Below are 22220 nucleotides of genomic sequence, written 5' to 3'. Positions count from 1 at the left end.
ATCCCATTTGCCCACACTAGGATCCTCCTATGCCTTGCCTATTTCAGTGCCTTTCTAAATGGCTTCTTAGAGACTGGATAGGCTGGTAGTTTTCCCTGGAGTGAAGGAGGCTGAAGGCTGACCTTATAGAGGTTTATAAAATTCATGAGAGACATAGATAGGTGGATGGTCACCATCTTTATCCCAGGGTAGGGGAGTCTAAAACTAGAGGGCATAGGTTTAAGGTAAGAGGGGAAAGTTTTAAAGGGGATCTGAGTGGCAACTTTTTCACACAGAGGGCAGTAGGTATATGGAACCATCCTCTAAACCTTTTATTCCTTACCCTAAACCTTTGCTCCCTAGTTCTAGGCATCTCTGCTACTGGGAAATGTTTCCAACTATTTACCCTGTCTATGGTCCTCATAATTTTGTTTCCCATCAGCCTCCCCCACTCCAAGAAAAACAAGCCCAGCCTATCCAGTCCCTTCCCATAATTGAAACGTTCCATCCCAGGCAAAATCCTGGTGAATCTCCTCTGCACCCTCTCCAGTGCAGTCACATCCTTCCTACAGTGTGGTGACCAGAACTGCACACAGTACTTCAGCTGTAGCCCAACCAATGTTCTATAAAGTTATAGCATAACCTCCCTGCTCTTATATTTTGTGCCCCATTAAAGAAGGTAAATATCCCATATGGCTTCTTCATGACCTTATCTACCTATGCTGCCAAATTCAGGGATCCTTGGATCTGTACACCATCACCATATTGTTACCCTTTCACTATTTCCACCCCCTCCCCCTCAGTATCTGCCATGCTGACTGAGCATGAAATGAATTCATACCTGGCGGTGGACTGTGTTACCTGGTGACCTGGTGACTGGGACTCACCTGTCTCAGTATGTCATTCCCTGGCCTCCTGCTGGACCTTCCTGCCTGTGGTCTTAAATAGTCTTTGTGCTCCCTGCCACAGAACCTCTCTCCTGTTGGAGATCTCATCTACTAATCAACCAAGGTCCACCTCTGCAGTTCCACAGGACCCTGGTGAGACCACACTTTGAATATTGCATGCAGTTTTGTTCTCGTTATCTGAGGAAGGGTGGTCTTGCAATGGAGGGACTGCAGCAATGGTTCACTGGACCCATTTCTGGAATGGCAGAACTGGCATGTGAGGAGAGATTGGGATAATTGAGCTAATATTTGCGAGAAGAGTATGGGAGATGGGACATCATGTTACAACTGTACAAGTCATTGGTGAGACCACACTTGGAGTATTGTGTGCAGTTCTGGTTGTCCAACTGTAAGGAGGATGTTATTAAACTGGAAAGGGTGCAGAAAAGATTCACAAGGATGTTCCTAGGACTGGAGGGCTTGAGTTATAAGGAGATGCCCGATAGGCTGGGACTTTTTTCCCTGAAGCATAGGAGGCTGAGGCCTTTTAAAGTCATGAGGGGAGTAGATAAGGTGGATGGTCACAGTCTTTGCCCCAGGGAAGGGGAATTTAAAACTAGAGGACATAGGTTTAAGATGAGATGTGAAAGATTTAGTAGGGGCCTGAGGGGCAACTTTTTCACATTGAGTGTGATGAGTATGGAACGAACTGGCAGAGGAAGTGCTAGGGGCAGGTACAATTACAATGTTTAAAAGACATTTGGACAGGTACACGGATAGAAAAGGTTTAGAGGGATATCGGCCGAATGCAGGCAAATGGAACTTAGGTATCTTGATCAGCATGGATGAATTGGGCCAAAGGGCCTGTTTCCATGTTGTATAAATCTACGACTCTAAGAATGAGAGTGGATCTCATTGGAATTTATAAAATCCTGACAGGACTGAACAGATTAGATGCAGGAATGATTTTCCATTGGCAGGAAAGTCCAGAAACAGAGGCCACAGCCTAAGGAAACGGGGTAAGTCATTTGAGACTGAGATGAGGAGAAATTTCTTCACCAGAGGTGGGTAAATCTCTGGAATTCTCCACCACAGAAAGCAATTGAGGCCAAGGAATTAGTTATATTACTCAAGGCTTAAGGATCAAGGGGTGTGGGGAGAAGGTAAGGATGGGGACAGGGCAGGCTGGAAGGGCTGAATGGCTCAGTCCTGCTCTTAATTTCTAGGTTCATACACCCAAAAGCTGGTAAATCCTCATGGTTTATATGTGGTTAAATCATTGGAGGTTTGAACTTTTTTGTGTGTCTGTGCACATTAACCTTTGGTATTATTTGCCTGTGACTGGACCTTGATCAGCCAGTAGCATTTAGGCAGCCAGCTTGACTTTGTTTTGAGTAGATCCCAAAAGTTGCAGTGCGCAGAGTGTTCCTCTACCTCGTGGTCTATTCCCATAGAAAGTGAATGAGCTTCATGTACCCGATTAGTTAGTCAGCTGAAGTATCTTGTTGTCCCCATTTCATTGATTTTTTTTATTATTTGTGGAAATTATGACTGGCTTACGAAACAAAGTTGCTGTGATTGGCGTGTTTGCTTTGGGCTGCTTCATTACATTTGTGGTGTTGACTGTTAAAGATGTTTTTAAGAATATAGTGGAAGACCAGATCAAAGAGGTAAGAAACAGCAGAATAGCTTATGGTTAAGACTTCTTACAGTAGTTAAGTAAACCTAATTTACATAAAGCGACGTAAAATTGAGAATATATTTAACGTGTGTTGGTTCAGTGTTATGCTGCTGGTCAATGTGGGTTTAGCAGAGATGTCTTCTGCAAGATCAGTCAGGGAGCTGTGTGGTTGGTGAAAGCATCCTACAGGTTTGCCCATGAACATAGCTGTGGCTCCCTCTGCTCATAATAGAACCTTCTGTCTTTGTGACGGTGACCTGGCTTCCCTTGAATCTGCCTGGTGCCTTGTGTTTAGCCCAGCTGCCTCCTGCAAGAAAGAAGGGACGGATAACTGTCTGATGTGTTAAGCCAAGAACATGGCTGCTGTGTGTGGTTGAGTAAGGCAGATGCTGCTGAATACTTTGTATGCAGTGTGTGGTGGGTGTGGGACGGTGGGAGCTGCAATAGTTCTGTTTGGAATGTGGAACAGAGGGAGGTAAAGGAAGTGCAATGGGTTACAGGAGAGCCATGGGTGAAGATAAAACAGGGGAAGGGGCAAGGAGGAGGGGTAAAGAGAAAGGAGGGGGAAGGGAAGAGAAGAGGAGAGGGAGAAGAAGGGAATGGGAAAGGAGAAGGAGAAAAGGGGAAGGGGTGAGGACAGGGTTGATGGGAATAAAGGAGAGAGATGGGAATAAAGGAGAGAGGAGAGGGGTAGGGGAAGGGGTGAGGGGAATGGAGAGTAGAGAGGGAGGAAGAGGAGAATTGTGTTTCATGAGGAAGAAGGTTGAGGTGTAAGCAGAGATGAGATTCTTACCTCGATAGCAATTTTTTTAATTCGCCTCCACTAGGAATGCTGGTATTTTCATTCCTAAATGCTCCCAGAGTAAGGGGCAGTGTACGGTCAACAACGATGGGTCTGGAGTCACATGCAGATCAGACGAGTTAAGGCAGCACCTTTCCTTCTCTGAAGGACATTGGTGAATCAGATTGGTTTCAGGTGCACTGGTAGCTTCATGGTTACTGTTGCTGAGACTGAGCCTTCCTTTCTTTAAATCCAAGGTATATTTATGTAAAGTCCTAGAGTCATACAGCACGGAAATGGGACCTTCGGCCCAACTCATCCATGCCAACCAAGATGACCTTCTAAGTTAGTCCCATTTCCCCGCATTTGACCCATATTCCTCTCAACCTTTCCTATCCATGTTCCTGTCCAAATGTGTTTTAAATGTTGTTATTGTACCCACCTATACCACATCCTCTGGCAGCTTGTTTCATATACCCACCACTCACTGCATGAAGAAGTTGCCGCTCAGGTCCTTTTAAATCTTTCGCCTCTCACCTTAAACCTATGCCCTCTAGTTTTTGATTCCCTTTCCCTGGGAAAAAGACTGTGCATTCACCCTATCTATGCCCCTCATGATTTTATACATCGCTATAAAGTCACCCCTCAATCTCCTACACTCCAAGGAATAAAGTCCTAGCCTGCCAACTTCTCCCTATAACTCAGTCCCTCGAGTTGTGGCAATATTCTCTTAGTAGTCTTTCCAGTGTCATGATGTCTTTCCTATAACAGGGGAACCAAAATTCTACACAGTCTTTAAATCCCTTGTATTTAAATTCCTCAGCTGCAATGGTGGGATTTGAACTCATGTCATGGAGTCATCCAGCATAGACACAGCCCTTCAGCCCACCCAATCCATGCTGACCATCGTACCCATCCATACTAATCCCATTTACCAATACTAGGTCCATTGACTTCTGTGGTGGTTCTAGTGCTCATCCAGATACTTAAATATTGTGAGAGTCTCTGCATCCACCACCCTTTCAGGCAGTGCGTTTCAGATTGCAACCACCCTCTGGGTGAAAAAAAATCTTCCTCAGATCCCCTCTCACCCTCTGGTTTCAGATGTGTGTTCTGGGGAGAAGTTTCTCATTATCCTTCCTATCTATGCTCCTTATAATTTTGTACACCTACAGCAGCCTCCACCCCCTTTAGTCTCATCTGCTCCAAGGAAAACAAACCTAGTCTAGCCAGTCTCCAACCTCCACCATCACACTCTGCCTCCAATTATCAAGCCAACTCAGGATCAAATTTGCCAAACTGTCTTGGATCCCATGAGCTCTAACCTTTCGGACCAGTCTTCCATGTGGGACCTTGACTGACGTCCCTAGATCAGCAGTCCAGAATTCAAGCTACTAGTCTAGTAACGTAAACATACTAACCTGATCTAACAGCAACCTCAGTAACCTCAGTTCCCATACTAACAGCACCACCCTCAGTAACCTCAGCTCCCGTACTAACAGCACCACCCTCAGTAACCTCAGCTCCCGTACTAACAGCACCACCCTCAGTAACCTCAGCTCCTACACTAACCTTTCCCCACCACTGGTGGAGGTATAGACAGATGGCTTTCTGCCCACAGGGGAACAGGAGCTCTCTTCACCTCTCCTCTGCTGATGTACAGCACCTCTGGAGGAGTCCCAACCCCCATGGATCACCCAGTTCTTGAGCACCACCAATATAACAGGCAGGAAGTACTCATTAGGAGCCAAGAAGCAGCACCTGACACTTTGGTATTGGCGCAGATCTGGACTCCTCTCAGCTCACTCTCTTGCGATGTTCTGAATGGGAAAGTATTCTCGCTTATTCCTCTGAAAATTTGCTATGGGTTCCTTGCACTGAGTAAGCTCAATAGGTTTTGTTAATAATCAATATATTATGTAAAGCAAAGATAGTAAATGTAAAGTTCAAAAGACCTCAGTGGAAAAGTTACTGAAACAAAAGATTTGCAATAACTTGAAGCTAGTGAATAAAGAACAAGTTTTTTTTTAATTAGCTTTGGAAGTATTTCACACTCCAGCTGGAAGTGAATTTAAAGTTTGGTACATCAGTCAAAGATTCTTTTTTTCATATCTCCCCTGTAAATATTACAATTTGTTCAACAGTCTATTCTTATTATGTTACAAGATGTAATCTGAATTCAGCAGTAGCTGTTATTACAAAAATCTGAACTCCAATGATCAAAGGTGTGGTTATGCAGTTTTAATTTGCATAGTAATTCCAACACTGACATTATCACCCTGAAACTCCCGAAACTAGTCAAAATCCCAAAGTGCCTTTCAAATAGAACTCTGGGAGTAACCTCACTATATAGTTCCCAACATGTTCCACGTATAAATAAAAGAAAGCAGCCCTAGATTTTTCAAAGTCAAAGTTGAATTTATTGTCGTATACACAGGTGCAACTTGAGGCTTCTATACCTCCTGCCCCATGGTAGCTGTAAGAAGATGGGATGGCCCAGATGGTGGGGATCTTTGATGATAGATGTTTTCAAATGCATTATCACAGATAGATAAAATTACTAATCCTTTTTAAGCTCAATACATTTGATATTCTGAGCAGAGGCTGTAAAAATAGTTGGGGAAAGGTAATAAATTCAGTATGGGTATCTTTAACCTGGGGCATAAAATCAGCAAGGTTGATCCCATCAGCTGCCTGTTATAGGCCAGGTCCAACATTCCTATTCATTGATATTGTCAGGAAACTCAGATGTATGCATAGCAAGTGTCAATCCAATATCAGCAGCTGTACAAGATTTATATGGCCTTCCAACTCTAGATGCCTTTGGAGGGTGGGAAGAGATTGACTTGGTTGTGGGGATGTTTGTTGCTTTAAGCATCCTGTCCCTTTAGTTCAAAGAGTTATAGAGTCATAGAGAGATACAGCACGGAAAGAGGCCTTTCACTCCACCAAGTCCACACCAACCATCAATCACCCATCTACACTAATCCCATTTTTGTATTCTCCCCACTTTGCTATCAACTCCTCCCCGATTCTACCACATGTCTACACACAAGAGGCAATTTACAGCAGCCAATTTACCGACCAACCAGCACACCTTTGGGATGTGGGAAGAAACCAGAGCACCCGGAGGAAACCAACACAGTCACAGGAAGAACTGCACAACAGTAACCCTTCCTCAGCAACGTAACACTACAGACTACCCCTTGTACTTCCATCCACTTGTCTCTGATTTTGTCTATTTTTTGCACTAAGGTCTTATTTTTGCACAGCTTTCTTTCTCTCTTTTCACTGTCTTCTATAATTCATGTATAATTTATATCCTGTGTGTTGTATGTACCTATGTGCCTGTGATGCTGCTGCAAGCAAGTTTTTCATTGTACCTGTACCTCACCATACTTGTGCACACAGCAATAAGATCCTTGACTTGACTTGAACTCTGCACAAACAGCACCAGAGGTCAGGACTGAACATACAGTGAGGTAGCAGCTTTGTTAGGTGCACCACTGTGTTGCCAAGGGCCTATCCCCTCGCCAAAACTCCACTTACTGTCATGAAATTTCAGGCTTCAATCAGATGAGTGGGTAGAATCTTGCATTAAAAGCCTCAATTGATGGTCACAGTTATTCAGTTTAGTGATGTTTCTGTGGATGGCCCCTGGTGTGTGAGTGAGTGGTAGAGTTGGGAGCAGTTGATGGGACTGTGGGGTGAATAAAGTGGGATTAGGGTAGGCTCAGTGCAAATAGGTGGTTGATGGTTGGTGCAGACTTAGTGGGCTGAAATTTCATCTGTGCTGTAGAACACTAGGTGTAAGAGACAACTCTGTGGAGGGTATGAACTATAAGGAGAGGTTGGACAGACTTGGGTTGTTTTCTCTCAAGTGTCGGAGGCTGAGGGGAGACCTGATAGAGGTTTATAAAATTATGAGAGGCATAGATAGAGTAGACAGTCGGAATGATTTTCCAGGGTAGAAAGTCAAATACTAGAGGACATTCATTTAAGGTGAGAGGGGGAACATTTAAAGGAGATGTGCAGGACACGTTTTTTTTTTACACAGAGTGGTGGGTGCCTGGAACAGGCTGCCAGGGGTGGTGGTGGAAGCAAATATGATAATGGTGTTTAAGAGGCTTTTAGTTAGGCACATGAATGTGCAGGGAATGGAGGGATATGGATCACATGCAGGCAGAAGGGATTAATTTAATTAGGCATCATGTTTGGCACAGACATGATGGGCCAAAGGGTCTGTTCCTGTGCTGTTATGTTCTGTGTTTCTAATCCTGTCCCTGCAGCATACAAAGCTGAAGATGAACAGTGAGGTATATAAGAACTGGAAGGACCCTCCTGTGCCCATCTATATGCAGGTCTTCTTCTTCCATATCGAAAACCCAGAGGAAATACTTAAGGGCAACCAAGCCATCGTGAGGGAAGTTGGACCCTACACATACATGTAAGACCGCAGTCATTGCTGATGAAAATCAATAAAACTGCAGATGCTAAAAATCTGAAATGAAAACAGAAAATGCTGATAGAACTCAGCAGGTCAGACAGCATCTGTGGAGAGAGAAACAGTCGATGCTTAGGGCCTGTCACCCTTCATCAGAAGTGGGCAAGAGAGAGAAGCAAATTAATTTTCAGGAGGAGGGAAGGTGGGGAGAAATGTGTAAAACAAGGGGAATGTCTGTGATAGGATGAGTTGAGATGGCTTAATGGTAGCAGTAGCCAGCACATTCAGCTTCCTGGTCTGTGTAATGAATTGTTGGTAGCAAGGTGGTGGGACTTGCCCAATAGGCCAGACTTATATGAATTGGATAAGAAAATCTGAGCCAATGTGATATAAAAACAGAAACAGCACAGAAACAGGCCCTTCAGCTCACCATGTCCATGCTGACCTTTTTGCCCATCTACACTAATCCCATTTACCCGTATTAGGACTGTATCCTTTATTGCCGTGCCTATCTAAGTATCTGTCAACTGTCTCATATACACAGGAGTTGTATCTGATTCCACCACCTCCTCTGGCAGTGCATTCCAGATATCAACCCCTCTCTGTATAAAAAGCATTCTCCTCAGATCCCCTTTGAAGCTTCTTCCTCTCACCTTAAACCTATGCCCTTTTGTTTTTGATACCCCTACCTCGGGAAAAGGATTCTGACTATCTATCCTAACTGTGCCTCTCATATTCTTGTATACTTCTATCAGATCACCCCCTCAGCCGCCTTTGCTCCAGTGGGAAAAAATCCAGCCTATCTAATCTCCCTCCATAACTAAAGTTCTCCAATCCAGCAACATCCTGGTTGACCTCCTTTGCATTCTCTCCAGTGCAGCCATACACTTCCTATAGTGTGGCAACCAGTGTGGCCAAACTAATGTTTTGTAAAGTTGCAAAAAGACATCCCTACTTTTATATTCTATGCCCCAACCTATGATGGCAAAAATGCCATATGCCTTTGTCATCACCCTATCCACCTGTGTTGTCACTTTCAGAGACTTGGACTCCTAGGTCTGTCTGTTCAACAACATTCCTAGTGGCCTACCATACCCATTTCTATCCATGTATCTTCCCAAATGTCTTTTAAATGTCATAATTGTACCCACCTCTACAGTCTCCTCTGGCAGCTCATTCTATATACCCATCACCCTCTGGTGAAAAAGTTGCCTCTCGGGTCCCTTTTAAATATTTCCCCTCTCATCTTAAATCTATGCCCTCTAGTTTTAGATTCCCCTATCCTGGGAAAAACATTCTGGGACAGCTCTCATCTGGGCATTTATCCACCCTTGTGTGTTAAAGGACATCTAATATCTCAACCTTCCCAATACTTACATGACAATCACTGTATCCCTCCCTGAACTCACTATTCCCCTCATCCTTCTCCTTGGTGAATACAGATGAGAGGTATTCATCCAGGGCTTTGTCCATATCCCCTGGCTCCACACATAGATTATCCCTTTGGATGAAGGATCAGAGAGGGATGACGAGTTTTCCTTAACCCAGATCCAGATGGTGCTTGGGGGTATAGAGGCAGAATTCCACATCACCTTTAAACAGTACTTAGACGTGAACTTGAAGAGCTGTGACCTACAGGTCCCAGTGTGGAAAGGACAAATAGCATAAAAGTGATGGATCAAATGGCCTTCTTCTGTTTTGTATATGTGCTATGATTCCTCTTCATTGCAAATTTTCCAGCACTTGGTGCCTATTAACAACTCCCAATCAATCTCCTTTTAAACAGGGAGCTCAGACACAGGTCTAACGTGCTACTATTTGACAACGCCACAATATCTGCTACTACTCAGAAAAGCTTTGTATTCCAGCCAGACATGTCAGTAGGTGACCCCACAGTCGATCTCGTTACAACAGTCAACATTCCCTTTGTCGTAAGTAATGCCATTTCTTTATACAATAAATGTGAGACAGCACGCAACCTTCTCAAGGGTGAAGTGTAAAAATGGGATTAAAGAGTGACTGTTGTAAAGGATTGCTCCAGTCAACTGATGGTGGTAGGCGGTGTCTCTGATGATTGCTGTTGTCCTCTAGGCATGGTTCGTTTTGCCATTGTTTCAGACTCTAACAGCTCTTCTCAGCGTAGAAACCTTCCACGTTGATCATCAGCAAGAGAAGACCATGAGGGATAGATAAGGTGGATGCTCACAGTCTTTTCTCAGGGTAGGGGAATCTCAAGGGCATAAGTAATTGATAATTGGTTTATTATTGTCGGATGTACTGAGGTACAGTGAAAAACTTTGTGTTGCCTATCATCCATACAGATCATTTCATCACATCAGTACCTCGAGGTAGTACAAAGGGAAAAGCAATAACAGAATGCAGAATATAGAGTCACAGAGAAGTTACAGAGAAAGTGCAGTGCAGGTGCAAGGCCATAACGAGGTAGTTCATCTAATCGTACAACAGGACCGTTCAATAGGTGAGAGGGGAAATTCTTAAAAGGTAGTTGAGCGGCAACTTTTTCCACACAGAGGGTGGTGGGTGTATGGAATAAGCTGCCAGAGGAAGTGGTAGAGGCAGATACAATTATGACTTTCAAAAGCCACTTGGACATGTAGAAGGATAGGCAAGGACTAGTGGTTTATGGGCCAAATGCAGACAAATGGGACTGGCTTAGGTAGGCACCAGGGTCAGCATGGACGAGTTGGACCAAAGGGCCTGTTTCTGTGCTGTATGACTATAACCCAGTTCCCATTCCTCTGTCTTTGGTATGGTTGGTCAGCAGCATCGATATGTCCAGAGTTGATGGTTGGTGCACAGTTACCCCAGAGTTGCCATAGTCTCCACATGCACCACCTGAGTAACAAGTGGCTGCAGCGACCATGTCCAATTTGGGTTGAATTAACAGGACTCTGATTTCCACCACAGATTCCTCTTCTGTGGCTTCGTTGTTGGATCAGAACTCACACATTTATTCTGGATGGTACTTTCATTCTGGACCACTGCACCATCACATCCCAGGATGACCCATTTATTCCTACTCTCTGTTTTCTTTCCAATAACAATAACAAATCCTCAATCCACACCTGTAAATTACCCACAAAACTGTGTTCTGATTCTAACTGATGATCTCTTGTGTGGACCTGATTGAAGCCCAAATACACAGCATCAACTGATTCAATGTACCTATTCACCTAGTTACAACCTCAAAAACTCTAACAGCCCTGTCAAACATGATTTCCCTTTCATAAATTTATGTGGACTGCCCAAATCTATTATTTTCTGGTATAAGGGATTCTAATAAGATGTTCCAGCATTTTCCCTACCACTGATGCCAGGCTAACTGCTTTATATTCCCCTGTTTTTTCTCTCTCCCAACTTACATAAATTTTCTCCTTTCCAATCTGGGGAAACTATCCTAAAATCTGTGGAATTTTGGAATATGACAGCCGTTGTCTCCACAGCCACCTGCTTCAAACTCCTAGGATGCAGGTGACCAGGTCCTGGGGGATGTATCAGCTTTCAATCCCATTCATTTCTCCAATACCAATTCTTTTACTAGTGCTGATTTCTCCAAGCTTCGCTTGCTCTAGACCTATAGTCCAGTGTTTCTGGGAGGTTTTCTGTGTCTTCTTCAGACACAAAATATTTGGTAACTTCCCCGCCATTTCCTTAACCATTATAATTTTCTCTATCTCAGTCTGTAAGGAACCCACTTTAACTTCAGCAACCCTTTTTATTTTTGGAATACCCATAGAAGCACTGAGTCTGTTTGTAACTTTCTATCTTGTGTTGTATTTTCCCTTTCTTTATCAATGCTTCAGTCTTCTGCTGAAATCTCCAACCCTCAGGGCCTTCAATCAGGTCCACACAAGAGATCATCAAATAGATTCTCCCTTAGTCTAATACTCGTTTTAAATTCATCACTGAACAACTTTGTTGTTGTTTATTTTTGCCTTAAAGGGATCTACAGGTCCTCTCCTGACACATAGACACCCTGTACATGTGAACGAGTGTTTGGGAGACCAGCAGGATGAATGGGAAGGATTTGTTAGCTGCTGTGGGGCTGCAGGCATCTTCTGCGGGGTGGGAGCGGGGCATTTCTGCGTGCCTTCTCTCCCCCCTCCCCGAGCCACAACAATTGGGTACTGGGTCGAGCCGAGCAGAGCTGGGAGCAGTGAGCAGACTCACTCCCTCACTCACTCACTGAGTCAGTGAGGCTGGCTGGTGGCCACTCTTCCCATGCCTGCTCATTCTCCTGTCACAGTTGCTCCTGTGATCCTCTCCTCCATATTGTTGTTGTTCATTTCTGACTTACAAAAAATTCAGTTTACAAACAGTTCTCAGGAACAGAACCCTATTGTAACCTGGGGACTGCCTGTACATTACTTGTAAGCTATGTATTAATTCTGAAAATTCTTGCCTTCTCTAATTTGTTGTCACATGTTTTAAAGTAGTTACCCAATTTACCATAGCCAACAAGTGCCTTACATTTTAGTAGTTTCCTTTATTTGGATTTAAGACTCTTGTTTCATCTTAAACTAAATCATTTCTAATTTTTATATAAAATTCAATTGTATTATGATCACGTCTCCCTAAAGGACCCTTAACTACTAGATCATAAAGTCTGAGATCTAAATTAGCACGTTCCTCCAATGATCTAGAAAACTACATCTATACTGTAACTGTTTATTTGGTTTGCCCTGTCTTTATGTAGCTCAACGTTCTCCATAAACAGAAAACAAAATGTTGAGCAATTTGGGCAGCATCTGTTGAAAAGAAAACTGAGTTAACGTTTTAGGTCCTAAACCCACTGTCAGAGCTTTGACCTGAAACATTATTTCTCTTTCCACAGATAGTGCCTGACCTGCCAAGTGTCTCTGGTTTCTCTGCTTTTATTTCAGATTTCCAGCATCTCCAGTTCTTTTACTTTTCTGCTCAAGTCCCTTGTGGTACTTTTTAATGCACCTCTAATTTTCTATGTTTTATATTATCACCACTCTTTTAGTGTCCCTGATTCTGCTTGATAATCTGAGCGAGGGTTCATATACCTATTTCATTCCTTCTTTAACATCAAATCTACCTCACCTCCTCTTCCATTCTGTCTCTCACTTCTGAAAGTGAATTATCCTAGGATATACTCTGTACTCCTATTTGCAATTGCAGTGGACAATCTCCATCCTCCTAACTACCACTACCCTCCCCAACATTCCCTCATCCTGATCGCAGCAGACAGAGCGAAGGTGCTCGATGAAGTGGTCACCCAATCTGCATTAGGTCTCACCAATGTAGAGGAGGCTGCACCGGGAGAACTGGATGCAATAAATGACACCGTTCCATCCACTGCAAAAGCAAGGATCTCACGGTGGCCAGCCACTTCAATTCCACTTCCCACTCCTCTACTGTCACGTTGAGGCCAGTTGCAGGTTGGAGGAGCAACACCTCATATTCTGCTTTGGTAGTCTCCAACCTGACGGCCTCAACATCAATTTCTCTAACTTCTGGTAACCCCTCCTGTTTTCCATCCCCCCTCACTTTGTTTTCCCTCATTCCTGTGGCCTCCTCACCCCTTCTTTTTCCTCTCCTCCAACCTCACGACCTGCCCATCACCTCCCTCTGGTTCCCCACCTCCTTCCCCTTACTCTATGGTATACAGTCCTCTCTTATCGGATTCCTTCTTCTTCAGCCCTTTGCTTCTTCTACCCATCACCTCCCAGCTTCTCACATCATTCCCTTTCATCCCCCCTCCCCCACCCACCTGCCTCCGTCCTCTCACCTGGACTCACCTATCACCTGCCAGCTTGTGCTCCTCCCCCTCCCCCCACCTTTTTATTCTGGCTTCTGCCCACTTCCTTTACGGTCCTGATGAAGGGTCTCAGCCCAAAACATCAACTGTTCATTTCCCTCCATAGATGCTGCCTGATCTGCTGAGATCCTCCAGTATTTTGTGTGTGTTGCTCCAGATTCCAGCATCTGCAGTCTCTTGTATCTCCATAATCTTAGATATCCTTCCTCTCTGACCATTATACCACCAATTTTGATGTCATCTGCAAATTTACTAGCCATGCCATCCACACTCCAAATCATTAACATAGATGATAATAACAATGGACCCAGTGCTAATCACTGCAGCATACTATTGGTCACAGGCCCCCAGTCTGAAAAACAACCCTCCATACCACCCGCTGTATCCTCCCACCAAGCAATTTTGTATCCAATTGGCTAGTTCACCCTGGATCCCTTGTGATCTAACCTTCGATCTGACATGAAGCAGATGAAACTTAATATAGGTCCTCCCCAGGTTACAAACCCTGTCCATATGAATAAGCATTTAGGAGACCAGCGGGATGGATTTGCTGGCTGCTACGGGGCTGCAGGCATCTTCTGCCGGGTGGGAATGGAGCATTTCCATGTGCATTATCACCGCAACCCCAAGCTGCAACACTTGAGGGCTGGGTTGAGCTGAGCGGAGCTGGGAGCACTAAACAGACTCTCTCACTCACTGAGTCCGTGAGGCCAGCTGGTGGTCACACTTCCTGTGCCTGCTTGCCCTCCCATCACAGGTGTTTCTGTGATCCTCTCCCATACCGTTGTTTATTTCCAATTTACAAACAGTTTGGGTTATGAACAGTTTTAAGGAACAGAACCCTGTGGTGACCTGGAGACTGCCTTACCGAGATCTCTCAGTAGTAATACAGCACTCATTTTTGGGTTTCTCTTCACCAATCAATAGAACCATAGAACCGTACAGCACAAAACAGGCCCTTCGGCCCACCATGTTGTGCCGACCTTCAAACCACCCTCACACTATCTAACCCTTTCCTCCTGCATATCCCTCTATCTCACATTCCTCCATGTGCCTATCCAACAAACTCTTGAATCTGTCCAATGTATCTGCCTCCACCACCACCCCAGGTAGTGCATTCCATGCACCAACCACTCTCTGGGTGAAAAACCTCCCCCTGACATCTCCCTTGAACCTCCCACCCATAACCTTAAAGCCATGCCCTCTCGTCTTGACCATTGGTGCCCTGGGAAGGAGGCGCTGGCTGTCTACTCTATCTATTCCTCTCAATATTTTGTATACCTCTATCATGTCTCCTCTCATCCTCCTCCTTTCCAGTGAATAAAGCCCTAGCACCTTAAGCCTCTCCTCATATTCCATACGCTCTAATCCAGGCAGCATCCTGGTAAATCTCCTCTGCACCCTCTCCAATGCCTCCACATCCTTCCTATAATGCAGCGACCAAAACTGAACACAGTACTCTAAGTGTGGTCTAAATAGAGTTTTGTAAAGCTGCATCATCACTCTGCGGCTCTTAAACTCAATCCCACGACTTATGAAAGCAAACATCCCATAGGCCTTCTTAACTGCTCTATCCACCTGTGAGACAACTTTCAGTGAACTGTGAATATGAACCCCCCAGATCCCTCTGCTCCTCTACACTGCTAAGTACCTTGCCATTTACCCTGTACTCTGCCCTGGAGTTTGTCCTCCCAAAGTGTACGGCCTCCCACTTCTCCGGATTGAATTCCATCTGCCACTTGTCAGCCCAGCTCTGCATCCTATCAATATCCTTCTGTAAGTTCCGACAGCCCTCCACACTATCCACAACACCGCCGATCTTAGTGTCATCCGCAAACTTACTAACCCAGCCTTCCACCCCCTCATCTAAGTCATCTATAAATATTACAAGAAGTAGAGGTCCCAGAACCGATCCCTGCAGGACACCACTAGTCACTGCCCTCCAATCCGAATGCACTCCCTCCACCACAACCCTCTGCTTTCTACAGGCAAGCCAATTCCTAATCCACACAGCCAAGCTTTCCTGGATCCCTTGGCCTCTGACCTTCTGAAGCAGCCTGTGGACTGTGGTTTCCTCATATATCAAACACTGCCTGATTTACAACAACATCTTTCATTTATATAGTACCTTCAACTTGGTTAAAATGCCCCACTGCTCTTTGCTGGAGGACTATCAAACCTAAAATCTGATGCTGTGCCACGTAAGGAGATAATGATGCAGAGAAGGAAGTTCTACAGAGCTTCAGGGAAGGCATTCCAGATCAGAGCGCTGGCGGCTGCTGAATCTGGAAGGATTAAGGCTGGTCAGGACACCAGAACCGGAGGATGGCAGAGAGTTTGGGAAGTGCGTAAGATGGAAGAGATTGCAGAGGTAGGCATGGGAGAGACCATGGATGGAGAAATTTATCAGCAAGAATGGGAATCATCAAATCAGGGCATAGCCGAACCAGTGTCAGCAGGATGAACAGGATCATGCGAGGGCAAGGATGACCTTGAGGTTATTGGAGGTAAAACAAGGGGGAATTGGACTTTTGAAGTCCAGTGGCTACTGCCATGCGGATGTGGGCTTCCACAGCAAAGGCAAGTCAGGAGTCGGGCAATGCGACAGTGGTGGAAATAAAGGGCACTAGAGATAACACGGCTTGGGGTCCAACGCTCATCTTGGGGTCAGATATGACAGCACGATTACCAGAAATAAGAGGAGGGTGAGGAATAGACCCTTTAGGACATCAGATGTGAAGATGCATGTGTGAGAAGAGAAGCCATTGCTGGCGAGTCCCTGTTGAAGACTGGAGGGGTAAGAATCAGAAAACAAATATCAGCAGTCCCACCAAGGTGCTGACAGCAGAGATTGTTTGGAGGAGGACAGGGTGGTGAATCCTGTTCAAGGTTACCAATAGGCTAAGTAATTGGTAACCGGTTTATTATTGTTACATGTACTGAGATACAGTGAAAAGCTTTTGTTTAGCATGCCATCCATACAGTCATTCCATACATAAGTACATTGAGGTAGTACAAAAGGAAAACAAAATGCAGAATATAACGTTACAGTTACAGAGAAAGTGCAGTGCAAGTGGACAAATAAAGTGCAATGGTCACAACGAGGTAGATTGGGAGATCAGGAGTTTGTCTTTATCGTATGAGAGTTCCATTCAAGAATCTCATAACAGCAGGATAGAAGCTGCCACGAATAGCCATAGAGTCATTCAGCATGGAAACAGGCCCTTCAGCCCAACTCATGCATGCTGACCAAGTTGTCAATGAGCTGACCCCATTTGCCTGTGTTTGGCCTATATCCCTCCAAACCTTTCCTATCCATGTACCTGTCTAAATGTATTTTAAACATTGTAATTGTACCCCCAATTGTATCCACATCCTTAAAACTTTTTCCCTGTCTACCTGTATCAACCTTCCAGAGCAACCTGACTGAGAGCATTTAAAATTTACTTCTAATTAATATCAAATTATTTCAAATTTTATCACAGAGCAATGCATATGAGAACTGTATCATAACAACATGTCCTTGAGCCTGGTGGTACATGTTTTCAAGCTTTTATACCTTCTGCCCAATAGGAGGGGAGAGAAGAGAGAATGACCAGATCACCTTTGTGCTCATCACACAGACTGTCATTGGGGGCCTTGAACAAATTTGTTTTTTTGTAGAGTCGAGGGATGAAAACCTAACTGGAGGGACTGAAACAGTTTTGGTAAAATGAAGGTGAATTTGAAGGCTACAATGTGTTTAATGTTGATTTCCATGTAAGCATTTTGGTATGAACATATTTAAATAACATCATTTGAATGACGATGTTTAATTTTTTTTTATTCCAACTGTGGCTATCTTGTGATCGCTAGTTCCTGATGGGTTGTGATATCCTTGCATCAAGGATGTTGTGATCAGGTAAACGACCCACCACACAGGTCAACGATCATCTCAAACAAGAGCCTACCCTAAACATCCAATGGCATCACCTCTGCCAACTGCCCCAGCATCAACTGGGTGCTCACCTTGACCAGAAACTCAACTAGTCCTGCCATGTAACTGCTCAAAAGGATAAGAGCCCATGGTATTAGAGGCAAGGTACTGGCATGGATAGAAGATTGGCTGACTGACAGAAGTTGGAGAGTGGGGATAAAGGGGGCCTTTTCAGGATGGCTGCTGGTGACCAGTGGAGTTCTGCACAGGTCAATGTTGGGACCATAACTTTTCACTTCATACGTTAATGATCAGGATGAAGGAATTGATGGCATTGTGGCCAAGTTTGCAGATAATACCAAGATAGGTGGAAGAACAAGTAGTGTTGCTGAGGCAGGAAGTCTGCACGAGGACTTGGACAGGTTGATAGAGTGGGCAAAGAAGTGGCAGATGGAATACAGCGTAGGGAAGTGTATGGTCATGCACTTTGGTAGTAAGAATAAAGGTGTAGACTATTTTCTAAATGGGGAGAGAATTCAGAAATTGGAGGTACAAAAGGACTTGGGATTCCTTGTTCAGGATTCCCTCAAGGTTAACTTGCAGGTTGACCCATTAGTCAGGAAAGCAAATGTAATTTTATCACTCATTTTGAGAGGACTAGAGCATAAAAGCAAGGATGTACTGTTGAGGCTTTATAAGGCATTGGTCAGACTGCATTTGGAGTACTGTGAGCAGTTCTGGGCCCTGTACCCAAGGAAAGATGTGCTGGCCCTGAAAGAGGGTCCAGAAAAGGTTCACAAGAATGATTCCAGGAATGAAAGACTTAACCTGTGAGGAGCGTTTGATATCTCTGGGCCCGTACTCGATGGAGTTCAGAAGGACGGGGCGGGGGGGGGGGGGGGGGTGGTCTCATTGAAACCTACTGGATACTGAAAGGCTTGGATAGAGTGGACGCGGAAGGAATATTTCCACTAGCAGGAGAGTCTAGAACCTGAAGGCACAGCCTCAGAGTAAAGGGATGTTCCTTTAAAACTGAGAAGAGGAGGAATCCTCTTCAGCCAGTGGGTGGTGAATCTGTGGAATTCATAGCTATGGAGGGCTGTGGAGACCAAGTCATTGGGTGTATTTAAGGCAGAGATTGATAGGTTCTTGATTGGTAAGGGGTTTAAGGGTTATGGGGAGAAGGCGAGAGAATAGAGTTGAGAAAAAAATTCAGCTATGGTTGAATGGTGGAATAGACTCAATGGGCTGAATGGCCTAATTCTGCTCTTACATCTGATAGTCTTACGCTGTGGCCACTGACGCAGGCTAGATGCTGGATATCCTGCAGAGAGAAACTCACCCCCTGACCCACCTCCCATCCTCGAAGACCTCTGTAGTGTGTGCAGTTCCATCAGTATGCAAGAAGTTTAACAATATCAGGAATAGAGTTGCCCATTTTCTGGGCACCCGATCTGCAACTCTAAACCTTTACTCTGTACATTGAAATGCAGTTGCTCTCCTGGTCTGATCCAACAATAACTTGCAACCTCCACTGCTTGGATTTACAAGAGCAGGAGGGGGATGGCAACATGCAGGTTCCCTTCCAGGTCACACACCCATTCCAGCTTGGACATATACCAGTACTAAAATCTTCATAGATGCACCATAGAAAGCATCCTATCTGGATGCATCACGGCTTGGTAATGGCAACTGCTTGGCCTGGGACTGCAAGAAACTGCAGAGAGCTGTGGACACAGCTCAGCACATCACAGAAACCAGCCTCCCCTCCATGGACTGTCTACACTTCTCGCTGCCTCAATAAAGCAGCCAGCATAATCAAAGACCCTACCCACCCTGAACATTCTCTCTTCTCCCCCCTCACATCGGGCAGAAGATACAAAAGCCTGAAAGCACATATCACCAAACTAAAGGACAACTTCTATCCCGCTGTTACAAGATTATTGAACAGTCCCCTAGTTTGAGAAGATGGACCTTAACGTCTCAATCTACCTTGCTATGGCTACCTGCACTGCACGTTCTCTGTAACCATAACATATATTCTGTTATTGTTTTCCCTTGTACTACCTCAATGTGCTGATGTGATGAAATGATCTGTAGGGACAGCATGTAAAACAATGTTTTTCACTGTACCTCTGTACATGTGACAATAATAAACCAACTTACCAGTTTACCCTGGAACTCCCTACCCAGTGGCATGCAGGAATTCAAGAAGGCCACTCTCAACCAACCTCTCAAAGACAGTTAGGAATAGACAATGGATGTTGACCTTGCTGGTGACACACACATACTTTAACTAACTAACATCACCCCTGGGCAGGGTTTACTTTAGCTTGAAAGAGGTTTGCCTGTATGAATGTGATTGACCATTCTTTCTCCCGTTTCCTTCTCCAGGCTCTGCTGGAATCGCTAAAGCACATTGGTATGGCCCAGAAAATGTTCATGTCCTTCTTATTTGCCTTGAAGAGCAGTACGATATTTAAGACTCACAGCGTGGATGATCTGCTGTGGGGTTATGAGGATCCTCTGCTGAAACTTGGTCACAAGCTACTGCCGAGCATTTTCCTCGACAGCCGATTTGGTCTTTTCTATGGTGTGAGTAATCTCATGACAGGAGCAGGTCTGGAATTAAACCAATGAAATGAAGCAAGTTATTGGCACAGGCTTTTCTGCGGTTTAGTCATCCTTTGTGCATTGTAGGGTCTGGTGCTGGTGGAATGGTGATGGTCCAGTTGTCCCTCACCATTTCACCCACTTGGGGTGAAAATCTTGTAACACTTTGGAACAAAATGATCTCTGAACCAGTTTTGAAAAGTTTTGAAACTGTCACTGGCCAAACTCTGTTTGGATCCTTTTTCACCATTAATTTTAACCCTTATTTTCGATTGCAGGTCTTATCTCTAACTTGATACATTAGAAAAATGTCCCAAAGTGCAGCCCAGCCCAATTACCTATATCACTGTAACACATAATGTGGTTGTGTCTGAATATTCTCAGGATAATAACATTCTGGTGTCAGTCACACCTGAAGAACATCCTTAAAAATAGGTGCATTTATTACTCTGTTCAGAGGCCCTGCTTTTTGAAATTTTGTAAAATAAGCAGTTTCACAGAGGACACACATAAGCTTAATCAGAACAAAATGCTTCCCATAGCAAGAAGAACAGATCAACACACTACAAAATGGGAATTTTAAGGATTTTGTGGGTTGATTCTGTTCTAGAATATAGTTAATTTTGCCATTAGCATTTAAATTTGACATTAAATTTTCTTTCATATTCTGAGTCAGTGGTAGACAAGCTGGTTACTAGTTAGGTAGCAATTAGATTGGTTAACAGCTAAGTACTACCAGAAGGGTCCAGCTCTTTGAGTCTTTGAGTGTGGTATGAGTATGGGAGGATGAGTATCATTGTGTCCAATCCCACAGTTCACACCTCCAGAGTATAAATTGAGAAGGTATGGCTTTGTTGGATGGGAAAGATTAACCAGACTTAATTGTAAAAGAATGAGGGGTGTTCTCATTAAAAGGGACACAATTATTCTGGGGCTTGAGAGGATAGATGCAGAGATATTTCCTTTGGTTGGGGCTTCTAGGGCCAGGGGTCACAGTCTCAGTATAAGGGGTGGCCTTTGAGGACTGTGATGAGAAGACACGTCACCCAGGGAAAAGTGAATCTGTGGAATTCCATCCCAAAGAATCACTGAGTACAGAGAAATTCCTGGATGTCAAGGGAATTGGGGTGGATGTGAGTTCAGGAATGCAGGAAAGTGGACCTGAGGTGAAGGATTTATTGAATGGTGAAGCAGGAATGGTTTGTTGCTTCAGATTTCAGCATCTGTAGTCTCTTGTCTTCATGCTCCTGCTTTGGTTATTTTGTACTTAAAGGCCTGAGGTCCCTTGGTATGTCCTTCCTCTTCCCGGCTTTGGGAGAAGAGGTGGTGGATATGTGACTGAGATTTCTCTCCACCAAGTATATCAGCAGGGATGCTGTCTGCTCCCAAGGCTCAGTTGGCTTATTGTTGGTAGGGGTAGTGGTGAGGCTGGATTGGATAGTCCTCTGTAGAATGGAGTCAAGGGGACTCATGTCAAGAGCAGACTCCTAGTTGAGGAGTTCTTCGTTCCTTCCAGTGAGTGTTCACTGCTTCTCTGTCCTTGATAATTCTGCTCGCCCATTATAGGAAGGATGTGGAGGCTTTGGAGAGGGTGCAGAAGAAGCTCACCAGGATGCTACCTGGATTAGAGGGTATGAGCTATAAGGAGAGGTTGAACAAACCTGGGTTGTTTTCTCTGGAGTGCAGAGGTTAAGGGGAGACCTGATAGAAATTTACAAAATGATGAGAGGCGTAGATCAGGTAGACAGTCAGAATCTTTTACCCAGGGTAGAAATGTCAACTGCTAGAGGGCATGCATTTAAGGTGAGAGGGGGAAAGTTTAAAAGAGATGTGTGGGGCAACCAGATATGATAATGGCTGTTAAGAGGCTTTTAGATAGACACATGAATATGCAGGGAATGGAGGGATATGGATCATGTGCAGGCTGAAGGGATTATGTAACTTGGCATCATGCTCAGCACAGACATTGTGGGCAGAAGGGCCTGTACCTGTTCTAGGTTGTACAAAATGAAAATGAAAGATGCAGAGGACACAGCATTTCTGAATTGCAGCTAGAACAACTTTTGCAAGCAGTATGTAGCACGTTCATTAAGAGGGGTGTGAGAGAAACAAA

General features: G+C 44.5%; 1 protein-coding gene across 1 annotated transcript in view; it reads left to right on the top strand.

The window, feature by feature from the left end:
* Window positions 1-2250: 2250 nt before the first annotated feature.
* LOC127569589 (lysosome membrane protein 2-like) overlaps window positions 2251-22220 on the top strand; it is a 61615-nt gene continuing 41645 nt past the window's right edge. Inside the window, exons 1-4 of the mRNA XM_052014363.1 lie at window positions 2251-2536; window positions 7618-7775; window positions 9559-9703; window positions 19889-20089. Coding sequence (XP_051870323.1) covers window positions 2414-2536; window positions 7618-7775; window positions 9559-9703; window positions 19889-20089 — 627 coding nt within the window. The 5' untranslated portion in view covers window positions 2251-2413. The remainder of the gene's footprint in view (window positions 2537-7617; window positions 7776-9558; window positions 9704-19888; window positions 20090-22220) is intronic.

Source organism: Pristis pectinata, chromosome 4 (assembly GCF_009764475.1).
Source record: "Pristis pectinata isolate sPriPec2 chromosome 4, sPriPec2.1.pri, whole genome shotgun sequence".
NCBI classification, from domain to species: Eukaryota; Metazoa; Chordata; class Chondrichthyes; order Rhinopristiformes; family Pristidae; genus Pristis; species Pristis pectinata.
Note: the sequence above shows the minus strand (reverse complement) of the source record. Positions and strands in the feature narration are given on the sequence as shown.